General features: G+C 53.8%; 10 protein-coding genes across 10 annotated transcripts; 7 read left to right on the top strand and 3 right to left on the bottom strand.

Annotated features, from left to right (window-relative positions):
* Positions 1–1,629: 1,629 nt before the first annotated feature.
* J4E83_004530 (uncharacterized protein) lies at positions 1,630–3,657 on the top strand (the record flags this gene model as incomplete). The annotated part of the gene is made up of 1 exon (XM_049331458.1): positions 1,630–3,657. The coding sequence occupies one exon, from the start codon at positions 1,630–1,632 to the stop codon at positions 3,655–3,657; it is 2,028 nt and encodes a 675-aa protein (XP_049189232.1).
* Positions 3,658–4,156: 499 nt separating this feature from the next.
* J4E83_004529 (uncharacterized protein) lies at positions 4,157–5,801 on the top strand (the record flags this gene model as incomplete). The annotated part of the gene is made up of 2 exons (XM_049331457.1): positions 4,157–4,473; positions 4,526–5,801. 2 exons carry the CDS (start codon positions 4,157–4,159, stop codon positions 5,799–5,801), a joined length of 1,593 nt encoding a protein of 530 aa, XP_049189231.1.
* A 259-nt stretch (positions 5,802–6,060) lies between these two features.
* SFH5 (Non-classical phosphatidylinositol transfer protein (PITP)) lies at positions 6,061–7,258 on the bottom strand (the record flags this gene model as incomplete). Its single annotated transcript, XM_049331456.1, has 2 exons — positions 6,061–6,493; positions 6,555–7,258. 2 exons carry the CDS (start codon positions 7,256–7,258, stop codon positions 6,061–6,063), a joined length of 1,137 nt encoding a protein of 378 aa, XP_049189230.1.
* Positions 7,259–8,820: 1,562 nt separating this feature from the next.
* J4E83_004527 (uncharacterized protein) lies at positions 8,821–9,733 on the top strand (the record flags this gene model as incomplete). Its single annotated transcript, XM_049331455.1, has 2 exons — positions 8,821–9,465; positions 9,521–9,733. 2 exons carry the CDS (start codon positions 8,821–8,823, stop codon positions 9,731–9,733), a joined length of 858 nt encoding a protein of 285 aa, XP_049189229.1.
* A 285-nt stretch (positions 9,734–10,018) lies between these two features.
* J4E83_004526 (uncharacterized protein) lies at positions 10,019–11,962 on the bottom strand (the record flags this gene model as incomplete). Its single annotated transcript, XM_049331454.1, has 3 exons — positions 10,019–11,077; positions 11,127–11,699; positions 11,753–11,962. The coding sequence occupies 3 exons, from the start codon at positions 11,960–11,962 to the stop codon at positions 10,019–10,021; spliced, it is 1,842 nt and encodes a 613-aa protein (XP_049189228.1).
* Positions 11,963–12,563: 601 nt separating this feature from the next.
* J4E83_004525 (uncharacterized protein) lies at positions 12,564–13,173 on the top strand (the record flags this gene model as incomplete). Its single annotated transcript, XM_049331453.1, has 2 exons — positions 12,564–13,054; positions 13,107–13,173. 2 exons carry the CDS (start codon positions 12,564–12,566, stop codon positions 13,171–13,173), a joined length of 558 nt encoding a protein of 185 aa, XP_049189227.1.
* A 252-nt stretch (positions 13,174–13,425) lies between these two features.
* J4E83_004524 (uncharacterized protein) lies at positions 13,426–14,286 on the bottom strand (the record flags this gene model as incomplete). Its single annotated transcript, XM_049331452.1, has 3 exons — positions 13,426–13,771; positions 13,827–14,140; positions 14,230–14,286. 3 exons carry the CDS (start codon positions 14,284–14,286, stop codon positions 13,426–13,428), a joined length of 717 nt encoding a protein of 238 aa, XP_049189226.1.
* Positions 14,287–14,923: 637 nt separating this feature from the next.
* Positions 14,924–15,543, top strand: TVP18 (Golgi apparatus membrane protein tvp18; the record flags this gene model as incomplete). The annotated part of the gene is made up of 4 exons (XM_049331451.1): positions 14,924–14,960; positions 15,015–15,030; positions 15,097–15,189; positions 15,243–15,543. The coding sequence occupies 4 exons, from the start codon at positions 14,924–14,926 to the stop codon at positions 15,541–15,543; spliced, it is 447 nt and encodes a 148-aa protein (XP_049189225.1).
* Positions 15,544–16,990: 1,447 nt separating this feature from the next.
* Positions 16,991–20,110, top strand: J4E83_004522 (uncharacterized protein; the record flags this gene model as incomplete). Its single annotated transcript, XM_049331450.1, has 2 exons — positions 16,991–17,954; positions 18,009–20,110. The coding sequence occupies 2 exons, from the start codon at positions 16,991–16,993 to the stop codon at positions 20,108–20,110; spliced, it is 3,066 nt and encodes a 1,021-aa protein (XP_049189224.1).
* A 460-nt stretch (positions 20,111–20,570) lies between these two features.
* J4E83_004521 (uncharacterized protein) lies at positions 20,571–21,647 on the top strand (the record flags this gene model as incomplete). Its single annotated transcript, XM_049331449.1, has 1 exon — positions 20,571–21,647. One exon carries the CDS (start codon positions 20,571–20,573, stop codon positions 21,645–21,647), a length of 1,077 nt encoding a protein of 358 aa, XP_049189223.1.
* Between the last annotated feature and the right edge of the window lie 3,955 nt (positions 21,648–25,602).

Here is a 25,602-nt window from a genome sequence, read left to right as displayed (position 1 = left end):
CCCCGAGGTAGTCAGATGTAATCGAAACAGCTCTTCAGCTGAAGGATGGAGTATTGTTGCCATCTTCTGTGCTACTTCACCATAATCTGAAAGCCTCGGATAAACCCAAGTTCAACACATAGCCGAGTTCGCTTGTGTACTCGTGTCGTGACACCTCGTAGCACGGTTCATCGCGAGTCACGAACTCAAGGTGCCGTCATTCCCGCGCTCACGAAGCAATCGTCTGCGCCTGTGTTCCGAGCTGACACCGCCACTCCCGGCCGTTCACGACATCTTTTTGCCCTGTTCCACACGCTGCAAGGTACCCGTGCGCCATGTCTCTAAAGCTTGTTGTCTTATCCTTGCCTGATGCGCAATGTCTGAGAGGCAGGCAACCGCAACCTCCATTTAGAAGTCAGATCAGCTTTTCGATAGTGCACAGTATTGATTTGCAGAGGGATGTTGAGTTGTTTCCGGCCGATGAATCGCGCATTTCCTGACATGGGCTCGCTTGCCCGCCCAACTCGACCAGAAGTACCTGAGGTGTTAACACGACGAGCCGATGGCTTTCCCACGGCACTTCAAAGCTCTCGTTCATGCCACGCTCCTTCCAATAAAGCAACCAAGCCTTTGAGACACGACCTTCCGATCGGCCTAGGATGTATGTCACTCGAAGCTTGTTGTTCCTGACGCTCGTTGGCCGCAGCGATGGCGGAACACCCATGAAACACGCTCGTGCATATTCTTCAGAACGACAGCGTCATGGCTATAGTTGGTCGGCGGCTCCGCCCAAAAAGGAAATACAGGCAACGGAGATCGACTTGGCTAGGCGATACGGCTCTGGACGGATGCAGGAGAATGAACGGAGTGGAGAAGATGCAGGAGGTGGGCAAGAATGGAACCCTCCAGACGTCCATATGTGGCGCATTAGTGAACTCGAAGTATCCCTACTGAAGATGAACAGAAAAGCAACAGAGCTGGGTTGCGATGACCTGTCGACAGCCTGCGGCTCTGCGTTTCTATCCGTAAGACTGACACTGGGCCCCGACCAGTCGTTGGCCTGTCGCACAATATACTTGACGCTCTTGGCTTGCCAAAATACACACAGCCGACGCCATTGGCTCGTACCTGCATGATAGTCTACTCCGGTGGGCTATTTAGGGCGTTTCGGAAAGCGCCCCTGTTCGCTTACGATGTGCTCACGCCAAAGCCGTCTGACTGGGATCCACCATCTTTAGCCAGGTCATCTTGTAACCGACGACCCTACTGCCGAGTGGGCCTGCAGAGCGCGCGACAACGACCGACATGGAACCTCCTTGGGCGACTCGTTCTGATCGTGGCTGAGCATGCGAGTCGGAGGCCCTCGGTGGACCAATCCTTTAGAAATGTTTCGAGACGGCTTGTTTCGAACGAGCGCTGGTGGTAGAAGTATATCTTGACCCTTCGTCCTCCCCCTCAGTGCATCTACACACGCTTTGTTTTCTAATCACAGCATTGCATTTGCTGCTACTTTCGCTTCCCAAGACGAACATAGTCGCACTCTTTTTGACTTTGTTCTCTTGTTAGACCGTCATTCGTTAAGGTCCAACTACAACATACATTGATATTCGCTTTGCTATCTAAATTCGATTTCGACGTTCATATATCACCATGAAGTCTACCTACGCTCTCTTGGTCACTGGCCTCGCTGCTCAACAAGCCGCGGCCACCTGGAACTTCTTCGACAACTTCGGCACTCCCGACTACAGCAACAACGTCTGCGACGATAAGCAGAAGGGCGGCTTCAACTGGGCGGATCTCATCGATGGCCAGGATGTCGGCAACTATGGAGACTTCGACTTCTCTGGGGGTTGGAAATGCTCAAACTCCTTCGGCAAGCGGGACACTCTGAGCAAGCGAACCTTTGGAAACAAGTGCATCAAGAACACCATCCAGAAGAACAAGCCCGCTGCGTTTGGCTGTGCCCAGCGCGGATTCTCCATTACTCACATGGACGTCTCGGCTGAGTTCGACGCTGAGCTCGAGCTCCACTACAAGATGGGAGACGGATCCATCTGCAAGCAACACAGCAGCTGCTCGGCTGGTGGATCAACACTGCAGAACACCCAGTGTGGTGGCGCAAAGTCCGTCGAGGTCTACCTTGGATCTCACTACAAGGGTGACAAGGAGTCTTGCGAGATCGGTTTCCACAACATCGGCTTCGACTGTGACGCTGAGAAACCATACACTCCTCCTTCGCCCCCTTCGCCGCCCCCTCCACCTGAGGTCCCCGCCTCAAGCGAGGTTCAGTCTTCCACCATCGCCATCGAGTCGTCGACTGCCCCAGCCTCCAGCGCTGTTTCTTCCGCTGTTGAGACTACGGCTTACTCTGCCATCGAGACTACCGTCGTCTCATCTGCTGTTGAGACCCCTGCTTCTTCATCCGCTGTCGAGACTCCCGCCACTTCGGCCAACGAGTGTGGACAGTACGGTGGAGAGGGATGCCCACCCGCCGAGACCCCTGCCTCTTCAGCTGCTCCCTACACCAACAGCTCCATGCCCGCCTACACTCCTCCAGCTTCCTCCGCCGTGGAGATCACCAGCTACCCTGCGTCGGTTCCTTCCATCAGCACCGCTACCCCCCAACCGGAGTCTTCCACTGTTGTTGTGCCACCCACGTCTGAGAGCTCTGCTGCTGCTGGCTGCGGATACGGAGAGTCTTGCGAGCAGTCATCCACTGTTGTAGCCTCTTCCGCTATTGTCTCCTCCGCCGTTGTTTCGTCTGCCGTTGTCACATCTGCTGTCCCTGCTACCAGCTCAGCCGCTCCTCAGCCTTCCAGCCCCAGCTACCCTCCCGTCGACATCACCGACTCGGTTCCCAAGTGCATGAACTCGTGGCTCCAGATCTCGGCTCCAGACTGCAAGGACAACACCGACTCCAGCTGCTACTGCCTCAAGCCTGAGTTCACCAAGAACGTCATTGACTGCATCTCTGCCCGCTGCGGTAGCGATGACGAGATCAGCAAGGGTCTGCAATACTTCATCGGTATCTGTGCCCAGCATGTCCCCGAGAACCCTTCCATTGTTGGAGACTGCCCTTCATACATTCCTTTGAACCCTACCCCCGCTGCTCCTTCTGCTCCTCCCGCTCCCCCTGCTGGTGGTGAGAGCTCTGCCGCTCCCTCTGCCCCTGCTTCCAGCGCCTACGGCCCCGGTTACCCTGATGAGACTCCCGCTGCTAGCACCACCACTGCTGCCGGCGAGACTCCTGCTATCACCACCGCTGTCTCTTCTGCAACCATGACCGAGGTCGTTGGCACCACCACTGCTGCTGGTGAAACCCCTGCTGAGGAGACACCTTGCACCACCATCACGTTCGGCACAACTACTCTTACCGTCCCTCAAGTTCACTTCACCACTCAGCCCGCCTCTGCTGGCGCCAACCCAACTGAGCCCGTTGCTCTTGTTCCCGGCACTGCTGAGCCTCCTCAAACCCCAGCTGCCACCACACCTGCCGGTGGTGCGCCCTACCCCATCCCCTCCACCATGGGAACCGCCACCGTTCCAATGGGCACTGCCACGGGTACTGGTGCCGTCCGTCCCTCTTCGCCAGCTGAGTTCACTGGCGCTGCCTCGCCCTTCAACGTTGTGCCCAAGGGTGCTCTGTTCGGTGCGGTTCTTGCCTTGTTCGCATTGTAGACGCTATACATTTTAATGTAGTGCAGCTTTCCTTTTCTATGTCTTCACTGTTTGTATTTAGCGGTTGGTGCGAAACATGATACACAGTCCGCATCTGAAGAAGCGATGGTGTAATACATGGGTTTTCCTTGGAACCATAGAGTATATAGACAAGTATACATATGTGATTTACAACTCATAGCCATTATCTCGTGATGATATCTGTTTGCGCAACGTGTGGTGAGAGATGCGCGTACAAACCAAGTTTTAGTAGACACCAATATGTGGGCCACGGGATAGCTCTCTGGGCTAAGGTAGCCCCAGACTAAGAAATGTCGTTCGCATGTGAGAAGATTGGGGTACAAGGCCAAACTGCCGAGGTCCGTCAAGAGCGGCTCCTGTGCGCAACCTCCAGGGATCGTCATCAATGCTAGCTTCCCCAGACTCCGCGTGTGCCGTCTAATGACAATAACAACAGCCCCTCAAACTATGAGCCCGAATACAATCGCAGACGCCCACCATGTCGTCTGGCGCATCGCAGCCCACGCCGGGCCCCGCTAAATCGCAACCAATCGACCCGATACTGCGCAATGCGCTCCGCTACACCATCTCGGCAAAGGAGTACCAGCTGCTGCATCAATACCTCCTTTCGCGCGCTCCGGTTGTCAAGAAGCGCACCATAACCCCGAAGCGATATGACGCCATTGTCAAGGGCCCGGATGATTACAATGTAGCCGCCTTCCGCGCGGCACTGCGGTTAGGCATCGTGACCTTCTCGGGGCTGAAGGCATGGGAAGTAGTCAAGACCAGGCTTCTGTCGCGGGGAACAGCGAACAGGTGAGCATACGTCCTTTCGCGTTCAAGAAGGTGTGCGTTGACAATCCCTTAGGAACCAGCCCAGAACCTCCGTCTTCAAGTCACCCAACGTCCGCCTCAGCAGCTCCCTCGCCCTCATACTCCTTTTCCACCGCCTCCTCCGGCGCATCTTCGTGCGCGTCCGCGAGAGCCTACTCAGCCATGAAGGCAAGTCGTTCCGGCGGCGGAACCCACGCGTATCACGTTCCTTGACATCCAAGTTGGCACCGGCCATTGGATCCAGCTTAGCAGGCTTCTTCCTCGCCGTGTACCCAGGGGATCAGCTGCGCGTCACAATCGCCATCTACATCATGACAAGGGCCCTGGAATTTGGCTACAACTACCTGGAGGAGCTGGGGTACATGAAGAACAGGCCCAGTTGGTTCGGTTCCTGGATGATCATGCCAGTCGCTTGCGGACAGCTACTACACGCTTTTGTCTTCGACCGCGACTGCTTCCCCTCTGGATTCGGAGACCATATCTTGAAGAACTCGCCAGAGTATATACAGAAGCGCCCTGAAGACTATCCCAGTTCAGCACACTGGCCAGGCACATTTGACATAGTGGACAACCTGGCAGAGATCTCGCGACAGCGCTGGCCACCCTTCGTCTCGCCGATTCTCTTCCCCAACGCTGAAACGCTACCAAAGCGGTTGACATCCATCTCTCCGATAACGTCTCCCGCGCATCCAGCGATCAAGTCCCTGTCATGCGCCTTACTCCACCCGCAAGGCCCGTCCTGTCTACGCACCTACGTCCAATACTGGATCCAAGCCTTCCCCAAAATCGCCCGCTTCTTCACGCTCTTCTTCACAGCCATGAGCATCACGAAATACAAAGCCTTCCTCTCCGCTCCCATTGCCTCGTTGAACAGTCTAGCCAAGCGCATACTGCGCATGTCGCTCTTCCTCTCTGGCGCTATAGGAACGAGCTGGGGATCCATCTGTCTCTTCCAAAACATACTTCCCCGGGCCTTCCTTTCCACGCAACGCTGGTTCCTGGGTGGTTTCATAGGCGGACTCTGGGCCTTCTTGGAGAGGAAAGGTGGAAGAAGTAACTTCCTTTATACGGCGAGGATGTCGATCGATTCCATGTGGAAGGTGGGTGTGAAGAGGGGGTGGTGGAAGGGTTTCAAGAACGGAGATGTTCTGCTCTTTGTTGTTAGTTTAGCGACGGTTAATGCTCTGTACGAGGTGTCGCCCAGGTCAGTCAACAGTGGTGTTGCGAGGAAGGGCTTGGGTGTGTTGAGGGGCGAGGGCTGGGTTGACAGAGCGGTGGTGCCGAGAGAAGATGAAGGCAAAGAAGAGTAATGATATCCAGCTGTTTACGCATACAGCTTTTGTTCACTGAGCATGATGACAATGCTTTTCGAAGTTACAAGTACATGTGCAGTATTTCAGTTTAGTATGAAAACATTTGTTCTTGACTACATTGTTCTCGAAAGGACTGAACAATTTTGAGTGGGGTATAACAAGGCCTAAGTCAAACAAGCACGCTGAGTCGCTTCTTTCGTCTCCTACCATTACGATCTTCCCCTCCCCATAGCACCAGTGTATGCGACTCGTGTGATCACTCCATCTTCATACCCTCAGCGCACTCAGCCAACTCTCCCCTCTCACCACCATAGCTCTTCGGAACACCCTTACCCAGCTCAGCAGCAAGCTGATTACCATAACTCAGAACCACAAACTTCTTGCTCGTCTCCTTGGCCACAACCAACTTCATCGCATTGAACAGCCAGCCCATGACCACAGGTACATTGACAAAGAACTTCCTGCTCAGCGTCTCAGGGTAGTGACGTCCTAGTATCTCGATAGTCTTGTTGGTTGCGGTCTTGACGAGGGGGTCGCGGCGGAGGAAGGAGACTTGGAGGTAGTCGTGGATTTGGAACCCTTGGTATGGGTCGGGGCCTTCGCCGAAGTTGGGGATGGGCGCTGTGGCGGCGGGCAGGTTGAGCGCTTGGACGGATTTCTCCATGAGGCCCACGCGCCAGCGGAGGAAGCTTTGGGGTTCTGTTAGCATGGTCTTATCTATTGTATTAGATTGAGAATGGGGAAGCATACCCATCTAGATCGCCAAAGGTAGCCTTGTTGTCCTTGACAGCTCCGTAGATGTTGAAGGTAACGATATCCTTCTTGTTGGGGCTCTCCGGTACACCCTCAACCTCCAGCACGTATCCTAATCCATCGAACTTGTTCTTCGGGAATGTCTCTCCTGCTGCCTTGATCGGATCAAACTCCTTCCTCCACTTCAGCGTGTCGAGCAGCTGTGACTTGGCTTTGTCCAAATCATTCTGGTTGGCCCGGAGGAACTTTTGTAGTATGAGCTTGGTGTGGAAGGGCTTCGACTTGCTCAGCTCGATGCCGTAGACTTCATTGTGTTGAGCTTCGACGGTGAGAGCCTCGAAGGCGTCGTAGAACTTCGTGAGTGGGTGGTCGGGTGCGGTCTCGGGCCAGATGGGGCCTTGGGTGGGTGTTACGGTGCTGGGCTCGGGTTTGGCGTCGCTGGATGCGGGTTCGGGAGCGGCCTCGGGAGCTGGGACAGTAGCTTCAGGTGTGACTTCTGTCGGCTTTGCTTCCTCTTTCTTCTCGTCGACCGAGAGATCTGCTACTGCTGCGGTTGCGCTGTCGACGGCATCTCCATCGTCCTTCTTGTCGGCAGAGTCGGCTACAGGATTAGGCTCGGGCTGCTTCTCCGGGCCTGCTCCACTGAAGAGACCGGCGCCTTCCGTGGGTGCTGTGCTTACGTCTTCGGGCTTCGCTGCCATCTTGATGTGCGTTACGAGTGCGTGTTAACTGTGCTGTCAACGTTGGGTTGGGGAATTGTTTCAAGTGTCCGGAGATCATTCGAGATCGTTCCCCAAACTCCGGAACCGCTGCGCGTCCCCAGTCCTGGTATCCGCTTGGACAAGGAAGAGACCGCGTAACTTCCTTTTGCAGTTTCACGACAACAAAGTAACCATACGAATTAATACAGCATTACTGCAGATGTCTGGATTGTCTGCTAGCATATTTCATTCTACTATCTCAACACATGGACAGCATGCAGGAGAACCTTACGTCTTCAGCGTACCGGTTGCATGATCACATGAAGATTTGCAATAGTGAATGTCTCATACTAATTAAGAGTGATGGACCTATGTAGCTATATACATGCCGAAGAACGTCCATCGACCGAACGAGCTGGTCTCCACTCATGTCCCTAAACAATCCCTTGACATCATTCATCTCGCGTTGATGCCACTTGTTCGGTCGACAGAGGAGCGCAGTTGGTATGGATCGTATCGACATTGAGTGATCTGCGATTGACAGTTAGCATAGAACGAAGACTATGATTCTGAACAAAGATGCAGGTGAGAGAGCAATCAGCCGAAAGATGAAAAGTCTCAAATGTTTTTTCAATCAGTGAGGCGAACCCCGTCTGAGTTAGCATGAATTGGTGTTCATCATTGCAAAGGGAAAGAAGAGAGAATGATTATGTACCTTTTCAATGAAAGCTGGTAGCTGTATCAAGTAGACTTTCTATTTAGTGCATACCTAGAGCTATGTCAGTAACGATTCCAGAAGAAGACGTTTTGACGAAGGCTCGAGGGTGGAAAGATATTCAGGTAATCGAACTAGTTTATTCCCCACGAAGTGGTCGGTATTTGATAATACATTTGTTGCTCATCATCTAAGGATGGGTGCTTGGGGTACGGGGGTGTGGTCTAACCTTTCAAACGCTATCGCAGCCCACGAAGCCTTGCCGTCTCGACCACATCATATCGAGGTCTGCTATTGCTTGTAACCAACGGACGGAGAGGCTATGCGATGGACGGAAGGCTTCGTGGAGCTGCGGGCCGCACGTCGGCGACAGCGCATCTAATGGCGCATCATGATCGCGAAGTCATACTGTGACTGAGAACAATGGGACCTTTATAATTTGTTAGCTGATGTCCTGAAAAAACTTCTAGTAACAGATTGGTAGATGTTGCGAAAGATCAGTATTCTCGTTTGGCTTGAGTGGTCGGATCACCATAGAATGTATGATAGGGGCGACACAAGTGTTCATCATGATAGCAACAGGAAACAAAGAAAGAGCGGGTGTGTTGACTTACCAAAAGTTGGGCGCGTTGTTGGAGTGAGAGAGAGAAGCTGCAGGCTCAAGTTTTGTACGGGAACTTTTCGCGGCGGTGTTTCGTTTCGCCGGGCGGGTCGTGGCCCGAGCTTTGATCCAAGCGGGTCAAGGTTCTCGTAGACGCGCTCGCTGGTTGTCCTTAGGCCGACACTTACGCGCTTCCACTCGATACCAGACCACCACCACTACTCTCCATTTCCACCGTCGCTCAACATGGTCGCCTCAACCACCGCGTCTTTCGAGAGTTTCGTCAAGCAGACCCGCGAGAAGAAGAAGAACGAAGCCCTCGCGCAACAGTTCCTCGGAGCTGGCAGCCGAGGCCGGAAAGCGAATGCACCAGGCGCCGGCGGCCGCGCGCGAGTTGAATCTGAAAAGCCATCGCTGCTCAGTCGGATAAACGGTGGTGCTGGCGTCCAGAAGCGATCAGCGAGCGCGAAGCCAGCCGGCAACGTCGACGGGAAATGGCAACACGATCTGCACAAGCTGAACAACCCCCGCGGTGCCGCCAACAGCAGGAACAACCTCGCTCGGACGGCGTCAGCATCCCAGGTCGAGCGCAACAGCAAAGCGTACACCAAATTTGCTCCCGTCCTTGGTCGCGCTGCGGCTACGCGCAGCAATGACGCTGCACCGGGCATCAGCATTCGAGGTGCCGCGACGGGCGGTCCGTGTACCGTCATTGCTAGCAACTTTGCACCTGGAACAACGGCCGCTGATATCGAGGCCGTCATGACCCCGATTGGAGGAGAGACGCTGGGCTGCAGGCTCTTATCTTCCAGCCCGACGGTCATGGTCGAGCTGCAGTTTGTGAGCAGGGAGGGCGCCGAGAATGTTATCGCGACGTTCAACAACCAGAAGGTCAGTGTTCCGGCGAGCTTCTTCTTGGCTGGACTAAAACTAACTCCATCTACAGGCTGATGGCAGACTCCTCTACGTCTACATGAAGGATGTCCCCGCGAGCACCCACGTCGCACGAGCACCGCCTGCACGCCTTACGCAGTCCATGGATGACATGGACATCGACACCGGTGCGGGCGCACGCGCGGGTAGCTTCCAAGATGGACGATACGGCTTCAACGACGCTAGTCGCAGAGAACCACCACGTGGACCCCGCCGACGATACTAGAGCTCAACGGCCGGCACACATCTTCTTCAATTTCCCCTGTACGATATACCCTTTTACAGACGATAGCAACGAGCAGACTGCATGCAGCCGGGTTTCAAGACTTACAACACTCGGAGCAGCCATGCAGTTTCCATATCCGATGGCATAAGCGGGGAGTTGGGTTATACACACAACATGCACCAACGATCTCCTCGGCAAGTGTCTTGTGGCCAGAATAAATTTCTAATTAATGATGGATATCATCCCCTTCATCGTCGTGTCCTTGACTACTACCACTTGTGATATTTACTTGCTAGCCCATCCTTCAATGGCGGCATCGACCTCCTTCCTGTACCTCTGCTGGCCCTCACACTGCTCCAAGAACACCTTGTATTTGGCGTCCAATAGCTTCTTGACCGTCTTATCAGCCAGTGGCTTCACGGTCTTACCGGGCTTGCTCAGTCTGTCCATGATATCCCAGAGCGGCTCGCTGTTTCCGTCCTTGTCGGTACTGGCCGCCTTTGCACCCAACATAGCCGCGCCGTGCACTACAGCTGCGTGTACGTATCGTGGAATCAGGACCGGCATGTCGCACGCAGTGGCCATGAGCTGCATCAGCAAACTGTTCTGGCACTGTGAACCGGACATGAAGATGGAAGAGATGACGTGGCCGGAGGCGTTCATCGCAGAAACAATCTGGTGTGTCTGAAGGGCAATGAACTCCATGGTCGCGTAGTAGTATAGTGCCAGGCCGTCGAGGCTCTTGTCGGAGCTCAGACCGATGACAGATCCCTTCATGTTGGGGTCGGCGATAGGGGAGCGGTTGCCGAAGAGGTCACCATAGAAGAAGAAGTGACGTCCAAGCCAGGCAATGTGTGGGGCTTTCTCCGCGTCTGCCATCTCGCGGAGATGTTCGTTGAGGTAGTCGTAGATGTTGGTGTTGTACGTTTCAGCGACGGACACGGCTTCGTTGAAGGCTGGGTGTGTCTCAATAACATGCTTGAGTAGTTCACCTGTCGCACTTTGTCCTCCTTCTGCCATCCAGTAGTCTGGTAAAAGGACGTCTCGGTATGGACCCCAGACACCGTCGACGAAGACGGGCTCGCGTGACATGGCAAGGTGGCAGGTCGATGTTCCAGCTACGGCTGCGAGACGCGTGAAGGCTTGCGAAACATCGTTCTTGGGCTGGTCCATGTCAAGAGTATCCCCATCGAGCTTGACTTTGGCGCCAACGGTACCGATCCAGCCAGCGTAGGCGTCGATGACTCCACTTCCGACTGCAATACCGGGTTGCAGACCCATCTCCTGTGCCGCCTTCTCGCTGAGTGTGCCGACGAGCTCGCCCGCAGTGAGGTAGCGTCCGTTCTGTGTGCTTGTTAGCCGGGACCGTCGAGAATAGTAGCGAAGGACAAACCACATTGTCAACGCCTCCCATGCGCTTGAAGTTGTCTTCGCATAGATCTTCGAGGCCGATCTCCTTGAGGAAGTCTTCCTGCCAGCCTTTGACACTACCATCGACTCCAACAGGTACAAATCCCTGCTTGCAGACCACACTGCAGTAGCTTCTGCTCTCACTGCCGGTAGCCAGATGTGTGAGAGCATCGGTCAGATCGTAGAACTTGCAACGATCGAATAGCTCCTTCGGCATGTTGTTCTTCAGCCACAATACCTTGGGGATCTCCATCTCGATGGACATCTTGCCTCCGACGTAGCGAAGCAGGTTGTGCTTGGTGGCGTTGATCTTGTTTGTTTCCTCAACAGGTCGGTGGTCGAGCCACAGAATGACGTTGCGGTCGTTGCCGTCCTTGTTGTCAAAGTTTGGTCCAGTGACGGCGACAGGCTCATCTGTGTCGTCTCTGAATACTGCAAGCGAGCAGGTCGCATCGAAACCGATACCACGGATAGTGCTTGAGTCGATGTTGTGCTGATCCATGGCTCGGCGGACTGAGGAGCAGATGCATCGCCAGATGTCTGTTGTGGATTGTTCCTAGGTTCGCTTTAGCTTTGGCTCTCGCAATGTACCTGTTGCGGGTCAAGTACATAGTAGCCAGTCTGTGGTTGCCATAGGCCAATGTTCTCTGAGGCCAGTCCAACAATGTCTCCCTGATCGTTCATGATACAGGCTCTAGCACTACCGGTACCAACATCGATACCGATGTAGTGGTCGACTTGAGGGTGGAGCTCATTGCGGGGATCTGTTGACAGTTGACGCGACTGCTTGCGCTGGGTCTGGCGGAAAGGAATCGACATTGCTGCGTATGAGTATGGGAAGGTGAGAGAAGTGTGGTATTTTGAATTGAAGAAAAGCTAATTGAAAGCCCGAGGACGCGAGAAATAATGTTGAGTTACAATACAGCTGTCAATGCGGGATGAGCTCATAAGAGCTCTGGGGAGCTCTAGTATGGTGGGGGTGGGGCAGCAACCCCAGCCTTTGTGCAATCGGGCTACCAGTCGTCAGGGTCGTCTCGAGCCTGAGCGTCGATCTGCTCACAGATCAGACTGAGAATTGTGGGCATCGTGAGCGCCGGATCCACCTTTTCAGGCATACCGAATGCTGTTGGGCCAGTGTTGGATGGTCAGAACGCCACGCAAAGCAAGTTGAGGTCTTGGATCACGGCTGATCATGGCTATCGGTGCGATTTCGGATCAAGCGGAGTTGCAGGATTATTTTACCGTATGTAAGTCTCAGGAGATATGGTTTGAGAATGAGGGGTTGTGGAAGCACGGCTCGCTTGAGTGAATGTCCATCGGTGATACAATTCGCCGTTGCTCTCGGGTGGCTAGCCCCAGCTCCCGTTACCAACACCATTGCATTGGTACAGATAGCAACGGACCGTACCATCGCGCCAAGATGCTACTGTCAAGACTTCTACTGCTGCCATTTGCGGTCGCATCGTCGGTCACGCTTTACGTCTCCTCCGTTCCAGCCTCAGGGGACAGCGCCGTCATCCCCTCGCCGATTCCGCTTGCGCAGATCGAATACGACGCAGACCAACCCGTTGGCACTTTAGCCTCCTTCACACCACCCACAGGCTCCTACGCCTCTGATCACCTTCTTCGCGTTGGCCTCACCGACCCTAAATCTGGCTCATGGCGAGGCATTGTCACGTCAGCGGCCAGTTTCTCCGACCAATACCACAAGAAGTTCATCATTCACGTTGATGAGAAGGGGGAGCCTTTCCATATTGGATTCGGAACAAGCGCAAAAGGCAGCGAAGATGAAGTGGAGGTGGAGATAAGGAAGAGGAATGTTGGGCCAAAGCCGGTCTTGAACAAGCCCATCGTGCTCAATGCGGAGGGGAAGCTCGACGGAAAAGAGCCGGAGAAGACCTTCTTGCAAAAGTACGTAGGGGGACAAGGTTCATTATTAGAGGTTTTGCTGATTATTATACAGATACTGGTGGGCCATTGCTCTCTTCATGGTAGTGCAGTTGGTTGCAGGTGGTGGAGGAGAGAAATAAGATACAGGTGGATAAAAGCCTCCCCGATCCCGTTTCAATACCAAACTCAGTACCGACCATCTATTGCCGTTTCTGCTTCCTTTCGAAATCACGATGCAGGTATTGTACTCTCAGCCATCTCAAATCAGTTACGTGTCTCGGTGAACAACAAGTATTTATTGAGGTAAAAAGTCATAAGGTATTATACATTCGGTTTCACTCCTTCATCCTAGCGTCTATGGTTGGGTATAAGTATGCATTATCGTAAGTGCTTCAAGCAAGAGCTGTGCTGGCAGAGCTGGGTCGAGCCTGGCCGGGCGTGGGAAACACAGTCTTGGGGACCGCGACAGCTGCAGCGGCGGCGGATGCGCTCAAAGAAGACAGTGTCGGGATGGATCCGGTCGAGGTCGCATTAGCCGGAGCACGAATAGCAGGTGATGGGGTCGACTTGGGCTGATGAACGTCCATGGGCAGGATCTCTGTCTTCAGCTCCCTCGTCTTCTTCTGTTTGGGCTCGGGGGCCTTTTCGTTCTCTTGGACGTAGAATTTCCGGAGCAACATGATGGCTTCCTCTCGGAAGATGCCGCCGGTGACTGGATAGGGCTTGTCGACGCTAGCACTGTTGAAGTCAGTACTTGCAATGCATGTATTTGTGGGGAAAGAAGGATACGTACTCAGAGTGAATGTTCAGAACACCTCCGGTGCCACCAAAACGCTCGTTCCAGCATCCGAAGTAGACGGCTCGGATGCCGTACTGGCGCAGCATGGACGCGCACATGACGCATGGCTCAACGGTGACATAGAGGTCTGTCTCGTTGAGGATGCTGATGGGGTGCTTTGACAAGATGCCAGCGATGGCGACGAACTCGGCGTGGCGGGTACCGTTCAGGGTCCGATTTGTCTCGTTCATGCCTCGTCCAATGACCTCGCCGTCCTTGACGAAGACACAGCCGACGGGGGTCTCATCGCTCTTGAGTGCAAGTTCAGCCTGCAGTGATGATGAGTCAGCATAGGGATCAAACATGGAGTAAACTCAGCAGATAGCTGAATATGTACAAAGTGAAGGACGTGGCTCACCATGGCAATAGCCTCGCGCATGAAGCCCTCATGATACGCTCTCTCCTTCGGATCCATGGCGTCTGGTACGTGAATCGCTTCGTCGTCTTGGCACGGTTCTGTATTCACCTGCGCAGGGTCCGCAGTTGTCAAAGTGGCTGTTTGCTGGGCATGTAGGTAGTAAAGCGCCAGCCCGAGCGCGGCAGACGCAAGCACGAGAGGCGTCCATGATTCCTTCGCTTTCCAAATTCCAGTCATCCCAAGGTGAGGCAGTCGCGGCCATACACAATGTTCTGAAACTGAAGGTGCAGGTCCGAGTTCTCAGGCGCAGAGTGCCGGCCCAAGACGGTTTCGGCAAGCACTAGCGCGTAGTTTACGTAGACGTGGAAGCCGCGATCCGACCGAGGGCTGAGCTACCAAGAAGCACGCAACGCAGCCATTGCCATCGCAACGCCAGGCACCGACCAACATTCACTCGACCCAATCCGATTCACTGCACAGCCACAATCACATTACGCAGCGCAACGTACACCAACGCGGCGCACGGCATTTCAACAAAGGATATCAAACCTCGCCTGATACTTTGTGCCAGAGCTTCACTCAGCCCGCGCCAGCAACAAAGCTACCGGAACCGCAATCTACACATCGCCAAACCACCACCTTGCGCATAACCTCGAAAAGCTAGAAGCATACCGCAGTCAATCACACCGCGAAGATGACGCTCGCAGAAGAATTCAAGTCGAGGAATTTCAGTAAGACACCCGCTGCTGGACCTGTAACTTGTTGCTGACTTGGCATCTTTGCAGGTATCTACGGACAATGGTCAGTCACGCCAGCTGCTATGCATATGCCCACGGCTCGCAGCATGTCATACTAACTCTTCGGCAGGACCGGAGTACTGTGTATAGTCCTCTGCTTTGCGCTGGGCATCGCCAACATCTTCAACGCCAACTGGGTCATCGCGTTTAGTATCGTGTGCTTGTACGTTCTCCGCGCCCATATCTTCGCTGGGAATATGGCTAATCAGTTCGCAGAGTGTGCTCCTTCATCATTATCTTCATCGAAATACCGCTGCTCCTCCGCATCTGCCCGACTTCACCCAAGTTCGATACCTTTATTCGCAAATTCAGCTCCAACTACATGCGCGCGGCCATCTACGCGGCGATGAGCGCCATACAATGGGCCAGCATCGCTGCCCGGGCTACAAGTCTGATCGTCGCGGCCGTCTTCCTTCTGCTCGCAGCCGTCTTCTATGCGCTTGCCGGTTTCAAGGGCCAGCAATTCCAGGGCAGCAAGACGCTCGGTGGACAGGGAGTCGCACAGATGATCATATAAAGTGGAGGCAGAACTAGGCAACGAGCAACAGCCATGTGCGACGATTCCGAACGAACGACACGCGTATAGAAAGAAGGGCCGACGGAGGAGCCGGTTGATATCACAAGGACGGAGATGATGAGCTTAGCCGATTGGAAAGCGATTAGAGGAGATGATTTGACTTCTTTGTAGCATCATTCAGCAGCTGGGCGTTCTGGGGCCGTGTTTTGTAAGAGAGCCTCTTGGATATGGAAGCGCTTGGCCAAACTGCTAGGCGGTTCAATGCGACATGCTTTCTCCGTACTCATCGCGTTCCCGTGACAATTGTGCATTTGTCGTGTACGATGTCATCTTGCTGTGTGGGGGCATCTACGTAATTCTACACAGAAATTGATCGATAGAGACGAGCGCAGGACCCACATGAGTCCCTATGACGATGTTCTAGAAGCTATGGGTGTCATTATCTCAAGCGTACATTCTGTAGGGTGCAGCACTTGTCTGCTCAGCAACCATTCGAATGCGATTCTATCGCTGCTAGAAAAGCTGTGACAAGCACAAGCAGTGTCAGACCACGACAGCGGAAACGCCAAACTTGGCCTGGCATCTGCTCGCTTTTAGGATGACGATAACTGGCTGCCAGAATCTCGCCAGGAACCACACTTATTCGGCGCGGGGAACGCTAGCGTGCCGGAGCTTGCGAGGCGTTGAAGATCCTGCCACCCTGCCACACCAAGCGCAGCTGATGGATGTAAGTCAAACAATGCACATGTGATGTGCTGAGCTTTGCAATTTGACTTGTGCGACTCTTGATCAATGTTGGAAGTCCCAGGCTGCGAAACACGTTGATGCGGTCGCATAGTCCCCAATCTAGGATAGCGTCAGCGAGCAAGTGGGACATGGATTCAATGCATCTGTCAACAGCGAAGTGGACGTGGACGTGTCAAACATCTCCACTACAACAATTGCATGTGTGGCAACGACTACTGGACCATGGAAGAAAGCAGTCAAACAACGTGTGGTAGGTACCTATGCAGGTTGTGGGGGTGACGATGATGGCCGCGTGCAGGCCCATACGCCATAATGCGGGTCGCAGGCCCTGGAGCTCTCTGCTACATAAGTGCCCCGTCCCAGCTCCAGGACCGATTCATTTGCGCCATTTTGGCTGTATCCGACCAAGCTATCTGCCCCTCTTGCCAGCCTCACTTCTAGTCTCCACTTCAATTGCGGATTCCGAGGTCAGTACAGCACATCCGCTTTGTACAGCATCATTGGGCTCTCAAGTCGCAGCCGCGCTTATTGGCCTGACGTGCAGGAAACTGCCCGAGCCAGACCTGAGCACTTTTCTCAGCTCGCTCGCGCTGCACATCTCCATCATTCAATGGCCGGGACCTGTCACTGACATTGAACGACTTGTAGTTTCTACCACACCTACACCCCACATCCCCGCCGAGCAACCGACACAGAAGCAATGAGTGCTCCACCAACAATACCTCCACGCCCAGCGCGGGCCCAGAACAGCTCTTCTCCTGCGCAGGGTACCCATATGGATGTCCCCAAGATTCCTCCACGCCCGAAGCGCGGTGTCGAACGCTCCGTCTCTCCCGCGGGAGACAGATACGCCCGCTCCCCGCTCAACGACCCGACCTACGTACATGGTGGACCGCCTAGAGAGGGCGGTCGCCTTAGCACCGATCTGCCCTCCCGCCCACCGAGCGTGTCCATGCCCTCCCTCGGAGAAGAAGGCAATGAATACGCCAGCTTCGAGGATCTGTCAAAGACTCTCACACCGGAGAACCAGGGCGGCTCTCCACAACATATGAAGAACGTGGCAGGAGACTTGCCTCTGCATGCTCCTACAGCCTCGGTCCCAAGCTCGACTGCCAAAAGTAGGATCCAGGCGGTGACGCGGACCGATTCACAGACAGCGCTCGCTGCTGGCGTCGGCTCGCAGCTGTCCGTCGACGATAGGGTCTCTCAGGCCAAGACTGGACGTTCAGGATCTTCCGCTGGATCGCGCCCCAGCTCGCTCTACAATGACAAGGACGAACATGGCATTCCTGAAATTGGTGTTCAGGTACCCATGTTCCGAAATGCTGGAGACGTTCAAGCACCCAGCCCTTCGCCCTATGCGCAACAGCCCGGAGCTCAAGGAATAGGTTTCCACCAGAAGGCCGGTGGTCGCCATCACGGGCGCACCAAGAGTGGCCGTGAAATCTTCCATGGCCCTCCTGGCAGCTACGGCATGCACGGCCACGGCAAGATCTCAACAGACGACTTTGAGCAAAAGTGGTACGAAAAGCACCCGGACGATCTGAAGCGCGAGAAGGCCGGCGAGTACGGGCCTCACATCCAGGAGAACAGGAAGGATTACCACTGGCGTGCCGATAACCTCGACAAGCTGGTACACACTAGGGCTCAGGATGTTGGAATGGGTAAGTTGATTGCAGCGTCATTATTCATCAGCTGTTGCTGATCATGCTTTACAGGCACGAGTCGGGATGCAGTCAGTACACCTGACGAACAGATTGGCTACAGGGCCACAGAGGAATATGCTTCGCGCATGGCCTCTCCTCGACCACAATCATCGGGTCGCCCTGCTTCGATCAAGGGCGGCTACGTCGACTCACCCCTACGTAACGAAGCTGGCCAAGAGGTCAATGACAAAGGCGAGGTCATCCACATCGACCCTCCTGCGCATCGCTCCAGCAAGGTTCACGGCGGAGGCTACGACCCACCAACCGAAGACCTTGGCCCGGAGGGCGGAAACACAGCTGAGAAAGGTGGATGGGTTACTGAGCGCGGATATGGCACGCCCATTCTAGCTTCCGATGAGCTGAAGAAACACCCAGACGCCGAATGGAGACAGCCTGCTGTATCGCCTGAAATGGAGCGCCATGGCAACGAATACACGCTCAATGAAGATGGCAATCCGCAATATGTCACAAAGCCGCGCACGCACAGCAGGAGCTCGAGTCGTAACAACAGCACGCAGCAGCAACGTGTGATTCCCAGCCCAGCACAATACGATCGTGGCAGTACTCCACTAGAGTCGCACAAGGAGTATGAGCCCCTGTTTCCGGAGGATGAGGAGGACACCAAGAAGCCCAAATCTCAGGTCGACAAGCTCAAGCGTCCCAGTGTCGCCCGACACCACTTCCCTAGTCAAGATGTCTGGGAGGATACCCCTGGCAGCTTACAGCTCGAAACTACTGTGGATACTCCTCAAGAGCCAGAAGAGCCAAAGACTGCTGGTGGTAACGATAGCGTGAGTCCTGCGAAGGTCTTTGAAGACCCGAACACCGAGGAGCAGCGTAAGACTCAGATCAACAAGGAAGACCAGAAGTCTTTCCTCCCCGACCACACTAGACAGTTCGCCGCAGACAACAAGGTCCTCGGAAAAGTACGTGACGAGACCATGGGCCGCCCTGGAATGCAGCAACGCTTCCCAAGTCAAGATATTTGGGAGGATGCGCCATCCCACGGATTATACGAGACTACTGTTAGCACACCTCAGATGGAGGATACGAATGAGTATGCCGACGACTCCCCAATCGACCAAAAGCCCCCGGTGCCGGCTCGCCCCAGTATTCCAGCACGACCAGCCAAGAGGGAACCATCTGCCGATGACAAGAAAGCACCCATTATCCCAGACCGACCGAAGCCACAGATACCTGCACGCCCAAGCAAGCCATCTACTGGCTCTGCGGAGAAGGTTCCAACTGTCGACTCGCAGACTGGCGAGAACGACTCTCCCCAGACGAAGGCGAAACCGCCCGTTCCCGCCCGACCTGCTGGCTCGAAGATTGCGGCCCTCCAGGCTGGTTTCCTGAAAGACCTCAACAGCAAACTTGGAGTTGGCCCTCATCCACCGCCTAAGGTCCGTGAACCCGAGGAAGAAGAAGAGGCGCAAAGAGAAACAGCACCACTTCCAGATGCTCGCAAGGGTAGGGCCAAGGGTCCGCAACGGAGGAAGCCTGCTGCATCTCCGTCACCCGCTGCTGCCGCTACTGTTACTGCTGAAGTTGCTGTACCAAGGCAGTCGTTGAGCTTCGGTCCTGTGACACACGTCTGGAGTTTTGGACAGGATGGTAATCTCGAGGTGCCTGCTGCGAAGATGGCAGCCCAGATTCAGCAGTCACTCAGTGCTTCGATCAAGCCAGCCGAACCTACTCTCACTGAGGGTGAAGCGGATCGGAATGTTGCAGCAGAGCCAAAAGAGCCCGAGCTTGCACCGACTACGTCAAAGGAGGGGAGTGAACCTGCTTCCGCGACCGAAGCGGGTAAGGACAAAGTCCCATCGACTCTCGAGCAGGCCACTTCTCAAGTGTCGGAAGCGTTTGGATCCGTCGCTTCCAAGGTATCAGCCGCCCTCTCGCCAGAAGAACCCTTGGTCTCCAAGACTGCACCCGGCTCTACCGATGCGCCTGGTGCCTTCCCTGGTTCTGGTCCGGACCTAGACAACGACGCTGATGTGAAGGGTGCACCTTTAGAACAAAAGCAATCTCAGGACAAGCCCGTCGGTGTTTCCACTGAAGAGAAGAAGGTTGATGAATCTACCTCGCTGAAGGAGGGTGAGAGTTCCTTGTAGACTCTTGCTTGTTAAGCAATACTTCAAAAAAGATCGAGTTGAGTGGTAGGATGGGCTGTATTGCTACACATTTCCAGTACTAGTGTGCACGTAGATATTTTCCAATTCGTTGTTAGAATACGCCTCCAATATTTAGTTGTGCGTTGTGACTGTGTGCCTTTATGTGCAAGGTGATAGCGACGTTGTTGTGTGCTAGTAATCCGTTGTACACATTCTGTTTGGCATGAGCACCCATACTGAAGCCCATTTAATATTGTCGGCGCGATAGGCAAACTATCAAATGTGTTGTGTTGGTTGTCTGTGTTGTCGCTCCGAGGGTTACTGTTATCGGCTATTCTGTACTGACTAATTAGCGGTCAGGAACGTCGTCCAAGCTTCAAGACAAGCTATCTATGGCTCGCAGACCATCATCAAACACTCATTCACTCAAACTACCATCTCTTCCGTCCGCTCTCCAGATATGACAGAGCCTCACTTAACGTCCTCCTGCAAGCCTGCGAACGACCCTGGGCGCCTAAAGAGGAAGCGGCCACACGACGACCAACATGGCACAACAGCAGCCACTGACAAGCGTACCAATACTTTGCATTTCAAAGATTTCAACCTCCCCATCAAGGATCCATCAAGACATACGAGTGGCAGGGTGCGCGATCAACAATATTTACAGCTCTGTACATCTCCCCACGACGACAGAGCACACGATGCGTTCAAGACAAAGATCCTGGAAGAAGACATACAACTCGAAGCGGAGGTAGACAAATGGCTGGAGCAGGTCACCCCACGTCTGGAGGCCGGCGAGCAGATACCCATTGGGAGCCTTGGCAACACGAAATGGCACGTAGCCTGCCGCGAGTATTGGGAGCAATACATTGGCCCGGACCACTGCTGGATTAATCCCGAGGATGAACGAATGCTCGTATTCCAGAAAAAAGCACCGGGTTTGAAGACCACAAAGCAGCAAATGGTGGTGGATCAATTCTGGATGAAGCAAAGCGCCTCACCTGGTATAGCTACGAGTTATCCCTTTGAGAGACCAGAATATGCAAGCTTAGACCCCGTGATCGTGAGCCTAAGGTACACTGGGAGCGATCTGAAAATATGGTTCTTGGGTAATGGGTATGCGAGGATGGAATGGAATACTACATTCCTCATGGGCCAGGTGGGAAGGCTGATGAAACCGGGAAGGCTAATGATGTCCTGTATACAAGAGGACACCGATGAACATGACTCGGGAAGCGACGCCACTGAAGAATCAGACTCTGAAGAAGATGAAGAAGACGACGAAGAAGAAGACGAAGAACACACCGGCAGCGAAGAAGAATGGAGTCATGAAAGCGACGACCTGTATTGCAGAAACTACAGCAACGGCAGCGAATGCGGATGCGAAAGATGCCTTCGTACATGGGACGATATGTCTGAGAGCGATTTATACGACGATCGCCCTGAACCACCGGGGATGACTCAGGCCAGGATAGACTACGAATTTCGGAGACTCATGAATAGACGGGAACCGGCACCATGGGATAAGTGGGCGTGATTGATTGATGCATCGATTGTATTTACTTCGACGGAAGAAGACTTGTATACCATTTTAGTGTCTTGAGTTTAGCATCCAAGACCTACATAGCTCACCCACGTTGTTATTCCACGCGCTCGAAATGGGGTATAGGGGCAAGCTTGTTACCTTCTTTTCCTCTGACAAGCTGGAGCCGGAGATATCATTGTACTGTTTCTTCGTGTCGTAGCTAGTTTCTTATCAGTTGCAATAAAATACTGTTTCAGAGATGATATTGCGAAGCCATGCTGCGGCTTCTTTGAAAATGCTTGACGCGCCACCTGAGCCACATATCTGATCACAATCACTTCGCTTCGTGACAACAATTGCGGAGTTTGTGTTTCAACATGTCATCGCATACGCATGTCTTGATGTGCGAGTGTTCTAGGCCAAGACCATTCTTCTCTGCCTAATGTACGTCGCTGTAAATTAGCATACTAAAAGTGCAAGCCCATCGTCTGACCAATATCTCGAGAACACAATTTCGAATATGTGTGCTGTCACGAAATCATTGTACACTAGCATCAAATCCTACCATCGTTATTCTATCCGGTAGGTGCACAGGTGTGGTGAGAAGGCCCGCTGTACAAGTGACAACGTCGGTCTTGCCCAAGACTTCGTCTTCACTGCATACCGATTTCCAGATAACCTGAATCAGATTGTTCATGAGCCACTGCTAGCCTTTATAAGACTATATATATAGGCATCATACAGTATGCGCATGATCTATTAGCAGACCGGTTAACGCAGCATGTGTCAGAAAGAGAGGTATTCGTAGGGCAATATAGTCTTCAACTTTATGCCAGATAAACAAGATATAGTGATCAAATTGGCAGCGTTGGTTCATAACTTCCATCATATCAAATATGTTCCCGGAACCTGCGCGTACCTGAAACATTCGATTCCGCTAGAAATTGGCTCAAAAGCAGGTTGGAAGACTATTCTCCAAGCAGGCAATGCTAATCTTCACTCTTCAGCTCGAAATAGTCTCCTGAAAACGGTGTTTGCCGTGAAGACTAGCTGAGCTTGACCTCAACAACGCCTTATCCTGATCAAGGCGCCACAGTGGCTTCATGTCGGTAAAGCCGAAGCGTACCACACCATACTACCGACCATTCGAGAAGAATACGAAAGTATGAATAAGCTGCTAGAAGAAACTTCTGCAAGACCCTGAATCCCGCGCCGCTTTACAGCAGTAACGGGAAACCGGGCTGCGTATCCAAATTTCCCCAAGCGTATTGTGCGCGTACTACCTACTTACCTTTGCATTGCCGCGGCACATGCTACCGCAGACCGACCCACACCACGGCATGCACGCGCCTCAACACCAACGCAGAAATGTCACGATGATGCGGTGTACACCACCCGAGGCTCGGACGAGACTAACATCCAGGTACCAGCCTCCCGAGGTGCTAGCCCCGACCATGGCGTGACACCTACACAGTACGCTAAGTGCAGGTTTCGGTACTCGCACACACGAAAAAAAGTTTTCCTTCGTGGATCTTCGTAGATTTGTGTAAGAATTTCCTTGTCCACTGGTGCTGGTGTACCGGGCATACTAGGCAGAAAATTCTCCATGGGCAAACTCACAGAACACGTGCTGGTATGAGGGGAACGCGTTGACCTCGGGAGCTGGGATGTACCTGGATGGTAGTCGCCATCTGCCATGGCATTTCTTTCCGTCAAATTTTCTTCCTGTGGCCGTTGAGTTTGCCCAAACGACTCCAGGGCTCTTTTGTTCCGTGCTAGCTGCTAGAAGCTTCCTGCACAACATGTGCTGCCTCGGTGCGGGTCGGCGCGAGGTTCTCGAGCGGATCCGGACGTACGTCCGCTTCTGGATACGTTGCGTGCGCTGAGAAGGGAAGCGTTAGCCGACGGGCAACTTGGCCGTTGAAGACTCTGTTTCGAAATCTCGAAATTGTGTGAGAGAGGTTTGCGTTTGCAATCTGGGACAAAGATACGAAGTACGACGGAGTGCTTGGCAACGCGCGGAAGCCGTTGCTGTCGTGACGAGGATGATCGGCATGCTGTGTACTGTATCCGGTAAGGCCGTCGATCCGTCGAGATGGAAAGATAAGATTCCGCTCCCCGGCGCGCGAGGAGAGCGCGTCCGAGGAGTCCGGCTTGACATGACTATGTCATAGACCCTGGTTCCGCCCTGACCGTTGACAGCGTCATCATGTGAACCAGCTTATCGAAGCGGATGAGTCCAGAACTCGATTTGGGATTGATGATGCAAGCAACCTCGGAAGAAGAGCAACGGTTATCGCAACTCGTGGGAGAGGGGGAAATACGGAGGTGACTACCGCTCGCGAAATCATGCACGTGGCTGATGATGTGGCTCAATCTATCTTATCTTATCGCCGGCTTTCTACATACGTCCGCTCCGCCCCGGATGATCAACATCGCAGCATGGTTCACTCTTATTGGTGAACTATTGACGATCATCTAAAGCCTCACTCACTCACCGTTCTGTCACCATTGTCAAACGATGACCAGCATATCGTGCTGAGTGAGATGCACACAGCATAGGGTCCAAGTTGTATGGGGTCCAGGTCGTGCGCATGACATCAGCGACACTGTTGATGATAGCTACCAAGGTAGGTTTCAGTGACAGTATTGTGTTACTTGGTTGCGCAGCCACCACGGCGTAACCGCGGACGATGTTGGCGTGGATGATCAGATCGTCAGATCGTGGCTGCCTAAGGCGCGCCCCATTTCCCTGTTTGAGCCCCGACTTCCCTGGATGGGAGAACGTTCAGGAACAGGGCAGCATGTTTGGGACGTGAGGCGTTGCTAGGCACGACGCGGCCCAGAAACATCCAAGGAGTTGAGTTGGCATGCCAGCTCAGCAATGTTCGAGATGACACGTTATCGCAAGAAACCTCCGTAACTTGGAAACAGGGTTTCGCTTCATTCAAGCGGATTGCGTAGAGCGGGCTACGCGCAAGCTAGATTCGTACCTGTTTCACTAGGCCTCGCGAACCACAGCGCAGCATCAGCTAGCGGGTGTGACTGAGGCAGTCCGTCTCTAGTAAAAGCAAAATCGACGATGGCTATGAGAAGATTAGCTGTATGAATCGTTTCGTCCACCGCCATGTCGAAACGAGATGTTGAAACCTCGAGATTGCGGGCATGGACATGTTTTGACTCGATGTTTGGTACCGAGTCTGATATGAGATTTGATCATCTCTCGTGCCATGGTAGCGTTTCGAGACGAGCATCGTGGAGGGTCAGTGCCGGTATCGCCGCGACAGCAGTGGAGCGTGGGGAAAAGGAGAGATCGACGCTGTAACTTCCGTCTTCAACTTCTGACAGTGTGGAGACGGGAGACCTTGCTCAGATCAAAGCTTTTGCGGTCCAGAAGCCCTCGACGAGTGGGTTTCGCAACAGATTGCCATAGACCGCTCATCCTACAGCTGTCAAGTGCGTCAAGATGCGAGTGCGAATAGAGGATGCATATCTGCGTGCAACGGATAATCTGCTTCCAGCTGATCCGCTCGAGTCTGGCTCATGTGTCCGCGTTTCGCCCGAGCGGAACCAAACGTGACCGTCGTACGCGAGCTCCTGTTGTGTCCGATCGGATACATTCAAACCCCGAGCAGCCTGTCTGCCTGCGCACACTTTTCGGACGTGGGCAGAACCAAACGCCGAGTTGACCCGGCTGCTTGCGGCTGCATGCCTTGCATACACACCAGATCTTCCCAGGCAGACGCAGATGGTCACTCGGCGGTGCGTGGGGCGGTGCGATCGGTGTACGCAATCAAGCTCGCAACGCCTGCTCTGTGTATGCGGGGACACGAAGGTGATTGACCGGAAGTGCACTTTCACCAGGCAAGCGTTGCGACGACAGATCGCTCAGCCATGCAAGGCGCGCTCGGCGAAAAGCAGCCGCGTCCGCGATGCGAAGTGCCCGCCCTATGCGGGATGCATGCGA

Source organism: Alternaria metachromatica, assembly GCF_023757995.1.
Source record: "Alternaria metachromatica strain BMP 0045 chromosome Unknown scaffold_8, whole genome shotgun sequence".
In the NCBI taxonomy this organism is placed as follows: Eukaryota; Fungi; Ascomycota; class Dothideomycetes; order Pleosporales; family Pleosporaceae; genus Alternaria; species Alternaria metachromatica.
Note: the sequence above shows the minus strand (reverse complement) of the source record. Positions and strands in the feature narration are given on the sequence as shown.